This window comes from Myotis nattereri (assembly GCF_964212035.1).
Source record: "Myotis nattereri genome assembly, chromosome: 1".
Lineage (NCBI taxonomy): Eukaryota > Metazoa > Chordata > Mammalia > Chiroptera > Vespertilionidae > Myotis > Myotis nattereri.
Genome location: NC_138075.1, coordinates 57,888,683 through 57,904,691, shown reverse-complemented (window position 1 = coordinate 57,904,691; position 16,009 = coordinate 57,888,683). Strand labels below are relative to the sequence as shown.

Sequence of the window (16,009 nt, the reverse complement as noted above, 5' to 3'; positions counted from 1 at the left end):
ATGCTTCTTGGGGAATATGGCTCTCAAGAAAAAACAAAACACTTACATGCTTACATAATTATACATCTATACTGGGACGGAGGCACTAGCCATTCCTCCATCTGGACTCTCAGGGTGTGACCGGAAAGCCACCTGGGTGGGTCTTGGAAACGTGTTCTCTCCCCTGCCTGCTCCCCTGCCCTATGGGAATCTCCCACTGGGCTCCATGGAGTGAGGGGTAAAATAGGACAGAGGCACAGCATCATTTCTAAACTGCCAGTGAAGACACTGTTCACTGTGGTGTTACATTCGCTGTGACCGAGCCCATATATTCTTGTTGTAATTTAGAACCAGACAGTTGCTATCTCAACATCAAATACTGAGCACTTATGTAACCCAGCGAACTCTATGGATTTACTAAAATTAATGCCCAGTTAGAAACATATTATGCCAGAGTTTAAAAATGTGGAGTATTTATTTCTATACTGGGCAGTGAAGAACTGGCTGTGCCGAATGCGAGGGGTGGCCTGTGCCCTGGCCACAGACATGATCTCTAATGGGGGTGTCTGTTGGCTTGGGGCTCTGGCCACCTGACAGCCTAGTGGTGTGATCTGTGATGGGGGCTTTGGGACACCCGCTCCCTGAAGAAACCAGGAGACCGGAGAGTGAATATAAAATCTCTGGTCACCAAAGGCTCAGGCGAGTCCCCAGTTGGCATATGGTCACAGCTGTAGCTGGGAGGAGGTAACGCTGGCCGTGACTCCACAGGGAGGCACAAGTGGAGGTTCCGTGTTCAGACCCCTCCTGGACTCTGCCCTGTTTCTCTTCCTTCGGCCGGTTCTCACTGTATCCTTTCACTGTGATAAAACCGTGAGCCTGAGCACAGCACTTTCCTGAGCTCTGTGAGTCATCCTCGTCAATTACTGAGCCGGAGGATCGTGGTGGGGACCCTTCAATTTGCAGCTGGAATCTCAAGAGAGGGGAGTCTTGTGGGGGCTCTGCCTTCTAACTGTACAGTTGGTTGAATGCCTCTGTACCTACCTTATGATTGTGTGGTGTGTATATAAAATATCTGTGGTGTATATATAAAATAACTGTTCTTGCATATGTGGTATATATATATTCCTGTGAATATATATATATATATATGTATATATACCCATGGTTTTTATTGGGGTCACCTCAGATCCTTTCAGGAAGTAGATGGGGTTGAATTTTCTGTATTGTCTTCCAGTTATAAAATGAAGACACAATCTGCTTTTGAGTTATTCAAAAATATGAAATACTTGTATGTGAACATGGGTTCCAAAGGCACACCGGGTCTCAAACAGCAGAGAGAGAGAGTGGGAAGGTGCCCCCAAAGTAGCTGCCCAAAGAGGGGACACTGGGGATGATGGCTGGTGTGACTCTGGCTGGAGAAGGCTCCAGAAATTTTGCTTAGAGGCCCAGGGTTTTCATATTTTAAATAAAACCCTTTCCTCCTGATTATAAAAATATTATGTGCTTACTTTTAAAAACCGGAAATACAGAAAATTATAAAGAAGAGAAAAACACCCATAGTTCCATCATCCAGAAAGAACTAGTACTGTGTTTTCAGTCTAGGTCAGAGGTGTTCAGAGGTGAGCCACAGGAATGTGTAAAACATGCAGCACCTGGCTATTCAGTCAGGAGCGCTGACCTCTTTCCCTTAGACTGTCAAATTAAAAGATGACAACAGCCAACTCAACAATAGCTGTCTGGTGTGAATGAATCAAAACTATACCTGTTTTTTTAGTCAGAGCAGCAAAAAAATCTACTTTTTTTGGTGTGCTGCAGAATTCTAGCAATTAGCTTACGTGTGTCATGAGATGAAAATCGCTGGTCTAGTTCACCACAGCTTTTGTACTAACGCCTCTTTTCTAAACAGGGCTGAGATTCTACTGTGGAAATATTTTAAATGGCCCACAGCTGTTTAACACGGGGACAGGGAACCAAGGGGCTGCAGTGCTCGTTGCTAAGCCCTGTTAAACTGATCTTCAGGAGAACAGAGAATAAGGTACAATCTTCCTGGTAACCTCGATGCTCTTTTCACTTACTGTGATCGAGCATTTTCCTTTTAATGGCTGTTAATATTCCATTTAATTCAGGTACCACAATTATTTAATAATTGCCTTTGATGGACCTATTGTTTCTCTTTTTTTGTCTTTGGCTTTATTTTACATAATTCTACAATAAATGTTATTATTCATATGTTCTTTTCTATATTTTGAGTCATTGCTTTCAAGTAAGTTCTTAGATGTAAAATCTCTAGATCAAAGGTTCTACATTTTTCCAGGTTTCTGATACATGTTACCAACATGCATTCCAAGATGTTTGCATCTGAGTGAGGGGCATAGGTCTAAAACTTATACCACTGTCACTCGGTAATGAAAATAATTATGAAAGAGGTTTTTGTGCTTTTTATTTTTTTTCTAAAGTTCAGGGAGCAATTTAACACATTGCTTAACAAGCAAACAATAAAAATTACAAGTTCTTGTTTGTGTATTTCTGCCCATACAACAGTGTTCTATGGCTCACAGGACAGCTGAAAAGCTGCTGTGGGACCTACTTACCCACACGCAATGGCACAGCCCGACGGGGCGTACGCACACGCCATCACCCACGTGCAGGGCATGGTGACCGCATGCTCCTGAAACACAGTGTGAACCATTCATATAATAAGTGTGGCTTCACACACACACACACACGCACGCACACACACATCTCAACATTCAATTTTTAAAAAGTCACTGGCGATCTTACTGAACTATGTTCTAGTTTCCAAGGGCAGTGGAGTGGGGTAACAATTAGCTATGACTGATAGGGAGACTCAGCCCCTTATAATCAATCAAACATTACGTCATATATTCTATTTTTAAAATATATATATTTTTATTGATTTCAGAGAGGAAGGGAGAGGAGAGAAGGATAGAAACATCAATGATGAGAGAGAATCATTGATCAGCTGCCTCCTGCATGCCCCACACTGGAGATCGAGCCCGCAACCCAGGCATGTGCCTTGACTGGGAATTGAACTGTGACCTCCTGGTTCACAGATGGATGTTCAACCACTGACCATGCTGCCCAGGCCGTTATGTCATATATTCTAAAAGTTAAAATCCCGACTTGCAAAAAAAAAAAAAATCCTTAAGGTTTTACTTTTTTCTTAATGTTATACCCCGCTTGTTCTTCTGAATGAATGAATACTGGGCTCCTGTTCTTTTAAAGGTCCATCCGAATTTCATTTCCAATATATACTTCACCTTATTTAATCTGATTTCCATTTTCATAATATAATCTTGAATAACTTTTTACGTGTACATTATGAGTTTGTTTACTTGGGAGTACACAAGAGCCTCTGTCCCCTCTGAGTCCTAAACCATTCCTGGGAGGGATGAATGGGGGTGGGAGGCTGATCTTGAGCTGTGCTCAGGGGTGAGAGAACCTGTACAGTGGAAGAATGAAGTGCGCGGCCTAACAGTGCCTGGCTCCTGGATGGTGGTCGAGTCACCCACAGCCTCCTGTGTGCAGATGAGCAAACAACAAAGCCACGATTCAACAACGTGGTTCCAACAGCAACAAGATGTGCAACCAGCAAGCCAGCCATTGGTACTAACTCAGCCTCATCCTCGTCTGTGAAGGGAGGAATGGGACTAAGTTTGTGCAGGACACACCAGCGCTGGCCTTTCTGCTAGATTCTCTGTGTTTTTATGGGGAAACATAGGCCCGAAACCGCCTGTCAAAATTCTGGTGTCACTCACAGTCCTGCAGCCTCTGAGGCTGGGAACCACCTACTGCCCGCCAGTGAGTGAGGCGAGGTGGCCGCTCTCTCAGCACAGGGCATCTAGGCCCCTTTCCCCACAAGTGATGGCTAGGTTCCCTGCCAGAGGCCACAAGTGTGACTCTACAGTTCCCAGAAACCAGGTAGTGTGTGCGCTATGCCACGCTCAGGCGTAAACAGACACAACACAACCCCATGCACACGTTGCTTGGGCATGCTGGGAGAGGCGGGGTCCTCCGTGGAGGCAGGGGAGGTACACTGCCCTTTGCAAACTGTTTATCGTTCCCTAGGGGCCCAAACACTAGGGACTTGCTCTGCAGGCGGTTCTGGGGCCTCACTTGACCTGGTCAGGTAACAGCTGCCTACAAGGCATTTACTAACCACATTCAATAATGCAGAATATAGGCATCGCTCCAATTTGTCACAATGCGTCTCCTTTTTAATATCATGAAAAGGAAGGTTTTCTTCTAAGTAAATGTTGGAGTCCATACTCAACACACAGTGCTCGTTATTATAAATGCCAACGCGATGCAGGCATGCAAGCACACCTACAGAGGTTCCAGTCTTTCTCTTTAGGACAGAGTCTGAATTTAGGTCTACTTTGCAGCTGTGCACACTCAGGTCAGAGCTGCAGGGGGCTCATTCTCCACTGCGTCCTGGACAGAGCACGTGACTCCACGGCAGCCAGGGCTTCACCCACCGTTTGCTCATTCCACAGTGCCATGGAGTCTGGCCAAAGACAGAGGGGAGAGGGAGCTGGGTACCTCTTATCGTCACTCAGAGGAAGAATACATACAGCTGCCTGTGTGCGTGGGACCAGGGTGTCAGGCCTCGCCCCTTCCTGTTCCAGTGTGAGCTTATTCTGTGGGGCTCTGCAGGCTCCTCTGTGGGCAAGGGGTGTCAGCTCGAGGGAGGAATAAACGCTACCGTGGGCTGCTGAGCTGTCTTAACACAGATGGGCCCTGTGGGGTTTTCATCCAAAGACAGGCTCCCCGAGAGGCAGGAAACAGGGCCAGGGCTGGGGGGCTGGACCAGAGCACCTTTCAATGAGGCTGGGGTTCGGGGGCGCCCCAGTGCGCCGGGGACACCTTACCTTGTTAGTCGTGAAGGAATCCCACACGATCACCTTCCCGTCCTGGAGGGAAAAGAGAAAACGGTTCAGGAGTTGTCAACAAGTCCGCCTCCCCTGTAACCATGCTGCAGCCCACACAGCATGGGCGTGTGGGGAGTGACCACGATGCCATCTGTTTGTCAGACAAACCCCCAGAGAGAAGTCCAGGGGCTCTGGTCCCTACAACACAGTTACCTGAGCACACGAGGCGTGGTGGCTCAGGGCGGCAGTGGCAGAGGGTGGCTGAGCTGACTTCCTTCAGTGCCTGGGTCCCCCGGGCATCCTCGGAGATGGTGAATCTGCAGTCTCCATAGCAGGCTTGATGTTTTTAATCACTCAAGCCATTTTGAGCCAAATCTGGCGAATGAGACGATGGGAGGGGCGGTAATGCCACTTAGGAGCACAAGCAGGGTCCGATCATCTAAAGCGACACGGCTGCTCGCCTTGCACGACTTCCATGCTCATGCTCAGTGTGGCTGAGGGGCCCGAAACAAGGTCAAGGTCGACAGTGTTGGGCCTTTCGAGATCCCTAAGTACACTGGTCTCCTGGTCTAACTTCTCTGGCGGCACTCCAAGCACGATGTGTGGGGAGGGTTAGGTAACAGTGCAGAGGACAGAGCTGGAGCTCGGGCCTGGAGCCCCTGCTTGCTGGGCTGGGGTTTGACTCAGTGCAGCCCCCTCCCCGCCAAGCATTCACTCAGTGGCTTCCTCCACTGCACTGTAAGCCCGCCTGTCCTCGCTGCCCACCTGCTGTGCGCTCTGTAGAGAAAAAGGCACCCACGAGGCTAAAATCAGTCTGATAGGATGAAACGTGGGCCCTCCGTGAGCAGCTTATACAACAGGGACTGCCGAGATGATACCTCCACCCCAGCCCTGACCCACACGGTCAGGCTGACTCATCTCCTGCCTTTTAAGGGAGAAGGGCGGCTCTGAGTCACTCCAGGTCTGTTCCAGAGCCTTCCTGCTGCCCCAGCTCCTTGCCACATCCCAGCCACTCTCTCTGCAGCAGACACGGGTGGATGGAGCCTGTCAGCCCTCCGCCCCTGCCTCCCTCGCTAATCAGAGTGTACATGAGTGACAAAAAATCCAACATATATTATCCTTTCAAGGATAAAACGGTCTAAAAGGCTGGGTGGCAACATGTACATCTCAATAACCACAAGTGAGCAGTTGAAAAAACAATGTCCAGAAAGAACTGCTCTAAAATAAAGACAATGGTTGTGACAGGGTGGTGGCAGCAGACCCTTTCTGTGTGCTCTTTTCCGGTGCTTCTTACATGTGGTGAAGCACGAGCGCTAATGGACATAAAAAAAGCAAGCGCTATGTGTCATACCAGACTGGTAGCTGATACAGGAGATTAATGACACGGGTCCTGTCAAAACAACCCTGACGTGGATGTTGGAGCTGAGGATCATATAGGATATATACAGTGTTTATACTTAAAAGGGTTATTAAAAACAACAACAAGTTGTCCTTTGAAAAAGCTGGGATGAAGGCAAGGTTGAAAGGAAGCCCAAACTGGCTATGAAAATACGTGACTTCAGTTTACAGTTGTATGTTCAATGCATGTAACATCACAATAAACCTAAAAAGTATTAAGCAGTGGCCGCCAGGCTCCAAGAATCCTGTCATGCTGGTCTCATGCAGCTCGATGGGCCTCTCCCTCATTATATCAGGTTGGCCTGGGTGAGGCCAGGTCAGAGAGGCCCTGGGCGTGGAGGCGTGGCTTCTGCTTCCCTCTCCCTCTCTTGGATCATGTGCTCCGGGAGCGCCCAGCCCCCATGTCCTGAGCAGCCTTGAGGCAGGTCCCCAGGGAGCGGAACTAAGACCTCCAGCCCAGCCACGTGAGTGAGCCACCTCAGAGTGAGCCTCGGCCTCGTCGCGGCCTGCAGCCCGCCAGCGTCCAGCCCGCACGCTCCTGGGAGACCCGAGCCGCCACCCAGCCAAGCTGCCCAGGTTCCTGACTCTCAGAAAGCCACGCGAGAGAATAAACACTTGTTGTCCGCAGTTGCTAACTTTTGGGGTAATCTGTCATGCGGCAATAGATAACTAATATAAGATGCAAAATAAACTATGTCAGCTATACAAAATGAATGAAAAATTAGGCTTCACAAAATATATATATCTTTTTTTTTCATCCTCATCACCAGATAGGGGTGGGTTCTCAGAGCCCTTATCCTGGAGAACTGTTTTTATTTTTATTGTTTAAAGTATTCCATATGTTTCCCTTTTCCCCAATTGGACCCCCCCCCCCCCCGCCAGCCGCTCCCACCCCCCAGGACAAGCCCCACTGCCCCAGTGTCTGTGTCCACTGGTTATGCTCATATGCATGCATACAAGTCCTTTGGTTGATCTCTTATCCCAGCCTCTCCCCCTCCCCCCTGCCTTCCGGAGAACTGTTTTTAAATAGTCTTTACAAACTATATACCTTAAATGTGTTCTTTAAGGCATAAAATTGCTCAACAAGCCATGGTGGCCTCTCAACCACGCGGCCCTCAATCTTGGAAAACCCACTGTTTTACAGTTGGTTTCCCTCACAAATAAGACCGTGAGGTATGCTCAGGAAGAAACAGTTTTAAGTGGAGAGTCAAATAGAGTTTGCAACGTTTCGGCAGGACCAATTCCAAATCTCCCCAAATTAGCGCGGCTCCGCGTAAAAGAACTCCCAGCCACGCCACAGGCCACACTCGCGTCCTCTGGCCAACACGCAGAGGCGGAGAGCCCAGAAAGGATGTTGAGAAGGACCGCTCTCCCCCCTCCGCCATGAAATCAGAAAGCCGCTCACCAGCACACAACAGGCGCCACGTACCTGCGAGGAGCTCACGATCCTCCGCTTGTCTTTGCACCAGTCCATGCAGAGCACTTTGTTCCCGTGGCCTTTGAGGGTCCTCCTGGTCTTCATGACAAACTGCCCCAGCGCCTCCACCCGCTCCGCCACCTGGTGCACTAGGAGGACAAGGCCACAGTCAGCCTCCTGCCGAGGCCAGGCTCTGAGCCAGACGCCTGCTCAGGGAAGACACTGGGCTTTCTCTCGGCCCCGGCTGGACTCTCCTGGACTCTGCCATGCCCTCGCCTGCTCTCTCCTTTAGGCTTAGAAGAGGGCAGAGACAACAGTGTCGTTCTCTCTCTGCGTGTTTTTCAAGCCACTGCCACACGTGCACGTTGAGGGACTAAGGACAAGACCACCCGGGTCTGTAAGGCACTGTACGGAACTCTGCAGTCGAAGGGCCACAGCTCTGCAGGCGGGGCAGGTGGCAGCAGAGTGCGATTGCTATCCCCATGTCACAGGTGAGGAGGCTGAGGCGCACAGGGGTCACTTGGCTAATACAAGTTCATACGACTCACGGGGAGGGAAGCTGCGGCTTCTGGTTCTTTTATCTACCACTTTCTCGTCACAAGGAAAAGTGACTTTACAAAAACTACCCGGGCAGGTGCCGTGGCGTGTGCTCACGCTGCTCTGTGGCAGGCCCTGCGACTCCTCACTGACCCCTGTGCCTCGTGCGGGCCTGGGACACAGCAGGCGACCCACCCACATGCTGCAGGAACGAACGGCCGAGCAAACCACTCTGGGTTCACCAGAAACTCCCAGTGTCGGCACAGATCAAGGCCATGTTCTAGAACAGTGATGACGAACCTATGACACGCGTGTCAGAGGTGACACACGAACTCATTTTTTTGGTTGATTTTTCTTTGTTAAATGGCATTTAAATATATAAAATAAATATCAAAAATATGTCTTTGTTTTACTATGGTTGCAAATATCAAAAAATTTCTCTATGTGACCCGGCACCAGAGTTAAGTTAGGGTTTTTCAAAATGCTGACACGCTGAGCTCAAAAGGTTCGCCATCACTGGTCTAGAAGTCTGAACACAGCACCTAGGGGAGGTGCCTATACCAGGAAGGCGCTCCAAAAACCAGACTTTCAGGGGCTGGGCCACAGCCTCTCTCCTGGGGCTCAGGGAGAGCTCCGAGGGGCTTATCCAGATGCTGCCACTGCCGAGTCTCAGAGGAAGACCAGGTCCCGCAGAGCAGAAAGGGTCGCAGAGGCCATCCCGTCCACCCCCACGTCGTGCAGGTGGGAAACCCAGGCGAGGGATCCTGTGGCTCCTCCTGCTCACGGAGCCCCATTCGCTTTCTGGTAGAGGCTGAGTCCAAGCCTCCTTCCTTTAAACCTCTCCGCTGGGGCGTCTTCAGCCAGGAGCTGCTGCGGTGCCCACCAGCTTCCTCAGAAGTCCGGGCTGAGAGGGGCTGACGCGCCTCCTAGGGAAACCCTTCCTTCCTGCTTCCCGCCCTCTCTTTCCTCTAAACACGTCAGTGTGTTTTCCTAAAGAGAAGGAGCGCTTACATAACCACTGTAATCACCAAAGTCAGAAAACGAACACTGAAACAATTCCACGCCCAACCCACAGACCTCACCGAGGGGCCCGCTAGCGTCCCACACAGCTTTAGAGCAGGCAAGTCAAGCTTGTGGACCGCAGGCCGCATGTTGCGGCCCACAACGAATATTTCTGGAGCTTAGCCAGTATAACGGTGTGTAAGAAAACATTAATTTTATCATTGCTCTTATTCTATTTTATACTATACTTTTCTAAATAAACCTACGTTTCTATGAAAATTGAAGCTTGTGTTTTTTTTGCAGCCCGCCGAAACCTAAACCTTGTTTATTTGGCCCGTGTTAGCCTTCGAGCTTGACATGCTTGCTGTAGAGCAACGGAAACCCCAAGATCCTGGGCTGCCTTCAGTTTTCACATTTCTCTCAGGCCCAGTCCTTCTGTTCCCCAGTCTGGGCTTGCCCGCTGCTTCCCGGGACCAGGTCCGGGTGATGCACGTCTGGCAGGAACATGCCAGCTGAGCTGAGCTCCTGCCCGTGTGACCCACCAGGACACTCCTGCCGTGAGCGCTTGGTTGAGGTGGCATCTTCCAGGTTTCTCCACTGCAGTTACCATTTTGCCTCTGGTAATGAAAAAGTACCCCGTGGGATGCACGTTGAGACGACATGCATCTCCTTACTCCTCAAACTGAATGCCTGGTTTTAACATCCACCCATGAATGACTCTTGCCTGAGCTGGTGATTGGGGAGAGTTGGCCAGACGTGATTTTTCTAATACCTTCATCCCTTCTGCATTTTCAAGCTGGCTTTCTCCTGCAGAGGGAACTTTCCCTCCGCCCCAACTTGTTTATTCATTCATTTATCCTAGTGTGGGCTCATGGGTTCTTACCGTACTCAAGAGGCTATAAGTCCTTTACTACTATTATTTATTGAATAAATAAGTAAAAACAACTGGAAGTGAGTTGAATATAGTCCCTGATTTGCTCAGGTGGAACCGCATCGAGCTGCTCTCGTGACCTTGTGGTGCGCCCCCAGCATTCTCTGAGCACCTCTCCGGGTGGGCTCGTGTTCTTTCCCTAACCCGGCCCTGGAATCAGCCACTTCTCCAAAAAATCTTGGTTTTGCTTAGTTGCCCCGTTCCTTTGGAATGAAATAGCACATGTGAACAGGTTAAAAAGTCTTTGTGAAAACCCGAATGGTCAAAAATACTTGCTGAACTATAAAGTGCTACATGGTGTACGATGATGATGCCATCACTTCCGCTAAAACACCGCATTCTTTACTGCCACAAACAGCGCGTGGGTCTCTTACAGACACAGTCTTCACAAAGACATGCTGAATGGACTTAAAACAGACGGAATTTTCTGAATTCTTACAGGCCTTGTACACAAGCCTAAAGCAGCTCAGAGCTGTGACCATATTCTACTTAGTATTTTACTTTGAAATGTCACTCGATATTATTACTGCTTCCCCCAATTCAGCATTATTCAGCATTAGGACAACCACAGCTATTTAATCTCCTTCTTCAAAACAAACAACAAAAAAAAAGATGATTCACCAACCAAAATAGGGCCCTCCTTCCATAGTGAGAATTTGAACACATCTCAACTGCTAATTATTTTTATTCACCCCATTTTCCTTCCCACATACAATTCCCCCTACCACTCTATCCTGTTTCTGTCAAATCTCACATCTGTTGAACTAAAGAGTTAAAACAAATGTCATAGTAAAACATTTTAAAAACAACTGGTCCCTAGCGGTTTGGCTCAGTGGATAGAGCGTCAGCCTGTGGACTGAAAGGTCCCAGGTTCGATTCAGGACAAGGGCACATGCCGGGATTATGTGCTTGATAGCCAGTAGGGGGCGTGCAGATGGCAGCCAATCAATGATTCTTCTTATCATTGATGTTTCTTTCTCTCTCTCCCTCTCCCTTCCTCTCTGAAATCAATAAAAAATATATTAAATAAAAACAACTGGAAGTGAGTTGAGTATGTTCTGTAAATAATTTGTGGGAGCTTGTTCAGAGCAGCTGTGCTTTCTCCTTTGCCCCTTCTAGCCTGTACCCACACCCTGCCCCAGACCTTCCCCACACTATTGTCTGTGACCATGGGTTATGCATATATGCATACAAGTTCCTTGGTTAATCTCTTACCACCCACCCACCCACCCACCCACCCCCATCTTCCCTCTGAGATTCAACAGTCTGTATCAGGCTTCTATGTCTCTGGATCCACTCTGTTCATCAGTTTATTTTGTTACTTAGATTCCACATATGAGTGAGATCATGTGATACTTGTCTTTCTCTGACTGGCTTATTTCACTTATCATGATACTCTCTGGGTCCCTCCATGCTGTCTCAAAGGGTAAGAGATCCTTTTTTTTTTTTTTTACTGCTGTGTAGTATTCCTTTTTGTAAATGTACCACAGCTTTTTTATTCACTCATCTACTGATGGGCACTTGGGCTGTTTCCAGAGCTAAGCTATTGTAAGTTGTGCTGCTATGAACATAGGGGTGCATACATTCTTTCTGATTGGTATTTCGGGTTTCTTAGGATATATTTCTGGAAGTGGGATCACAGGGTCAAAAGGCAGTTCCATATTTAATTTTTTGAGGAAACTCTCAAATCTTCTTCACCTCTCATCCCTTTGACCTTCCAACAGCATCATTCTGTTGGGCCCTCATCCCCATGTCAGACTCTCAGCCAACATTACATACAGGAAGTGGCTTATGTGGGTGGTCAGGGGGAAGCCAGCCTATGTCAAACTCCATAGCCTGAGGCCCAATGCCTCTATCCCTGCCTTTCCCGTTATTCCTCCAGCGCGTCCTGCCCTGGATGTATCTCCTTGTCCCTTCTGCTTGCCTTCTACCATTGGTTAATGCTTCCTTGCTCTAGTCTAAGGCATTTTAGAGTCATGAGGTTACAGCTTGTAATAGTTTCCCATTGCTGTTGTACTCATTTCTATATAGTGGCTTAAAGCTACATAACTTTATTCTCTTGCATTTCTGGAGGTCAGAAGTCTAAAATGGGCCAGCAGGGCTGCATTCCTTCTGAGGCTGTAGGGGAGAATCCACCCCATGCCTTTTCCATCTGCATTCGTTGGCTTGTGGCCCACATCACTCCAACCTTGTTTCTGTCATCACATCTCCTTCTTTGACTCTGATCCCCCTCTTTTAAGGACCCTTGTGATTACATGGGCCCACCTGTATAATCTAACATAATCTCATCTCAAGATCCTTAACTTACTCATGTCTGCAAAGTCCCTTTTGCCATGTAAGTCACATATTCACAGGGTCCAGGGATTAAAATGCAGATGTCTTTGGAGGGCCTATCACACAGCTCCTAATTAGAGGGACCCATCTGCTTAAACCTTCCTGTCTTCACACACTAAAAGTTTTCTTCTCCCAACAATCCCCTCCCTCCCTCCCTCTCTCCCTCTCTATTCTCACCCAAGGATATGTTTATTGATTTGAGAGACAGAGAGAAACATCCGTTGCCTCCCATACATGCCCCCACCAAGGATCGAACCTACAACTTAGGTATGTGCCCTGACCAGTAATCGAACCCAAAGCCTTTGGGTTTACAGGACAATACTCCAACCAGCTGAGCCACCCAGCCAGGGCCAACCCCATCACTTTCTTTATGAGGCTGGAATCAGGAAGGGTTAGGGGATTTCCTTAAGATTATGCAGCTACTCTAAGGAAGGATGGGGAGTAGGCACCAGGGTTCAGGCTCCTAGTCCAGCTCTCCTCACCATGCCAGGCTGGCTCTCAGAAAGTTGCGATTTACATTAAAAAGGAAAGCAAAGTAAATTTGTGTGTGTGTGTATGAAAAGTCAATTTTGTGGGTTGGGGGAGGGGAGCAAGTTGCAGAACAGTGTATATAACAGGAGCTCTTTAGTTTAATCAAGAGATGCTTGTATGTGCATTAACGTTGTGGCAGAGTTCACGAGAAACTTACCTCTAGAGAGGGGCCCCGGGAGTGGGGAAGTAGAGATACTTTTCACTTTAAACCAGTGGTTCTCAACCTTGGCTGCACATTAGAATCACCTGGGAATCCTTTTAAAATCCTGATTTCTGGGCCTCATCCTCTGGAAATTCTGTTTCTTTGTTATGGGGTGGGTTCCCTGTGGGAAAGCCGCATCTTGACTATCTCTCTGCCTTAAGGCAATTTACAAATTCACAGAAGAGTCTGAAAAATATCCCAGCAGGCAGCCTGTACCCGAGTAAGAGAGTTTCTGGAGAACCCCTCTGCACCGAGTGTGGGAAGAGCTCAGGAGATTTATCTCAGTGCAGTGGCAGATGCAATGGCGTGAGCGCACTCCGCCTATACAAGCTTCCTCGGCACACCGGGGAGTGGCAGCGCCCGCCTGAGTAAGCCCCCTAGAGCCCCTACATAGTACCCTATCTTTCCTACCATTGGTTGCCCTAAGGATGGTGTAAACTTCTGATTGGTCTGGAATGTTATATATGTCCCTGTACTTAAACAATAAAGTTCAGACTGCGTCTTGAACCGGTCTCCGGAGTTGGGCATGCTTCATTAGGACTCCGTTGGCCTCACCCCCGTGGGACACCCTGCCTCAACCGAGCACAAAGGTTCAGCAAAAAAGCTGAAGTGAGGCTGGGCTGGAGCTCTGCCTGCCTGCGCTGGGATCCTGACCCCACCACTGTTTAGTTGGGGTCTTTCTTTGCAAGTCCTGTCATCTTTGTGTGACTTGGTTTCCTTATCTGTAAAATGGAGACATCAGACCTACCTCAGAGAACACCACGCTCACAGCATCATCGCTATCATCTGCAGAGTGTACAAAATTGCAAAAAGAAACGGGAAGACTCTGCCCCATGCCTTCCACTATCCATGCCTTGCTTCTCCCCCGATAACGGAAACCCAGTTGTTTGAGGATGGCAACGGGCCCAGTTCAGTGCTCGCTTTCCCAGCCTCCCTTGTAGAAGCCATGTGACCTAGTCCTGGCCAATGATGCACAAGCAAAAATCTGTGGGGAAGAAAGAAAATTTCGGGGGAAGCGTTTGCTAACTTGAAAAAGGAGAAACAGAGGCTGGTAACCAGATTCCCCCTCCTCTCTGCCCTGGATACAGGGGTGATGTCTGGAGCTGTGGCAGCCATATTATAGTCATGGGGCAAATGCCAGTGCTCTGAGGAGCGTGGATGGCACCTTGGGCAGCTGACCCAAAGCTGGTGACTGCCTACCCTTGTTCTTGTTATGTAAGAAAAATAACTACCAAGTTGCTTAACTACTTTATTAGGGGTTTATGGTTCATGGTAGCTGCATATAAATGACAATAGGGGCTTCGTGTAACTCCTCTTTAAAGAGGCCCCTACCAAAGCACAGCACACTCTAGATTCAGGTCACCTGCTTCTGTCAAGTAACTTTCAAAGAAAGGAATCAGGTGCTATAGGGCCTAGCATGGACCCCATCTTTCTTTCCCACCGAATTTAAAGGGGATGGTACCAAATGCAGATGGCAGGAGCACCGTGTGCAGGTGTGCCTGAGGGCACCAAGGGAGGGCTTGCTCAGCAAAGGGGAGCTGCCACCTTCAGAGCTGAAAAGTCAGAAGAGGCCACTTTCCCGAGCTTGGCCCTGAGCCCAAGCTCTGCTGAGGGCCAACCATATGACACGGTAAAGAGAAGCTGACCCGGCCCACCTGCTTCCTAATTGCTCACGCAAATAAAATCACAGAGCCGGTCTAAAGGATGGCAGTGGTCAGTAAGGTAAGTTTAAGGCTGCTATTGTCTTGGATGCCAATCAAACCCCATCCAGCCAAAGCTTTTAAAACAGCCACAAATGAACTCAACGGTAAGCTCCCCCACTTCCCTTCCCCCATCCGGCTCTCCACCCCCAAGGACACGGGGCAGATGGGAAACGTGAGCTTTTACCTCAGAGTCTGGTTCCGTGTAAAAGCAAAACTGAGAAGACACAACAGTGATGGAGGAGGTCAAAGAATTAAAAATCAAAACAGTTCACCCTAGGCCGCGCCCCCGCGGGCCGACGCGCTCGCACGGCTGACGACACCCCCACCCGCTCCGCCGGGAAGGGCGCGAGTGCGGTCAGTTTGCACCTTCCAGGCAGGTGACCAGGGTGACCGGCCCCGCGATCCTTCCTGGGGAGGCCGGCGGCCAGCGGCTGCCACCCCAGGCGCCCGGCCCGGAGGCGGGCGGGGCTCTGCCAGGTGCCCGGAGCCTCCAGGGGCCGCCGACTCGGCCCGCACACCCACGCGCCCGGGGCGCACGGCCACTCCCCGCCTTCGCCGGGCGCGGGGACACGCGGGGCCCGCATCCCGCCCCGGCCCGGCCGCCCGCACCCTCCTCCTCGCTCCCTCGCCCGCCTCCCGCGCAGCCCCCGCCCGGCCCGCACTCACGCTCCACGTCGTGCAGCTTGGCCCGCTCCTCCTCCAGTTTGCCCTTGAGGCTCTCGGCCTCGCTCTTCAGCGACGCCAGCGTCTCGTTCTCGTGCAGCCCGTCCGTGGCCATCTTCGCGCGGGGACGCGGCGGGGAGGGAAGCGGAGAGCCAGGGTGCGGGTGAGCTGCCGAGGAGGCCGAGCCGCGGGCGCAGCTCCAGCCGCGTCTCCCGCGCGGCCCCGCCCTCCGGCGCTGACGCCGGCGGCTGCGAGCTGGGCTGCGGCGGCCGACCCCTCCCGCCGGCCTCGCGGGTGGGCACGGAGCCCCCGCCTCCGGGCCCCCGCCCCCGCCCCCGCCCCCGCCCCGCACCTGCTGCCCCCGGCGCAGAGCCCCGGGCCAGGCCTCGGGTAGCGAGGCTGCGCACTCCGAGCGGGGGA

The 16,009-nt window shown here is 50.2% G+C and overlaps 1 protein-coding gene across 1 annotated transcript in view; it reads right to left on the bottom strand.

The window, feature by feature from the left end:
* GNB5 (G protein subunit beta 5) overlaps positions 1-15,704 on the bottom strand; it is a gene marked incomplete at its 5' end in the record, with an annotated part of 32,288 nt that extends 16,584 nt beyond the window's left edge. Inside the window, 4 exons of the mRNA XM_081108921.1 lie at positions 2,571-2,647; positions 4,872-4,913; positions 7,699-7,835; positions 15,593-15,704. Coding sequence (XP_080965047.1) covers positions 2,571-2,647; positions 4,872-4,913; positions 7,699-7,835; positions 15,593-15,704 — 368 coding nt within the window. The remainder of the gene's footprint in view (positions 1-2,570; positions 2,648-4,871; positions 4,914-7,698; positions 7,836-15,592) is intronic.
* Positions 15,705-16,009: the final 305 nt, after the last annotated feature.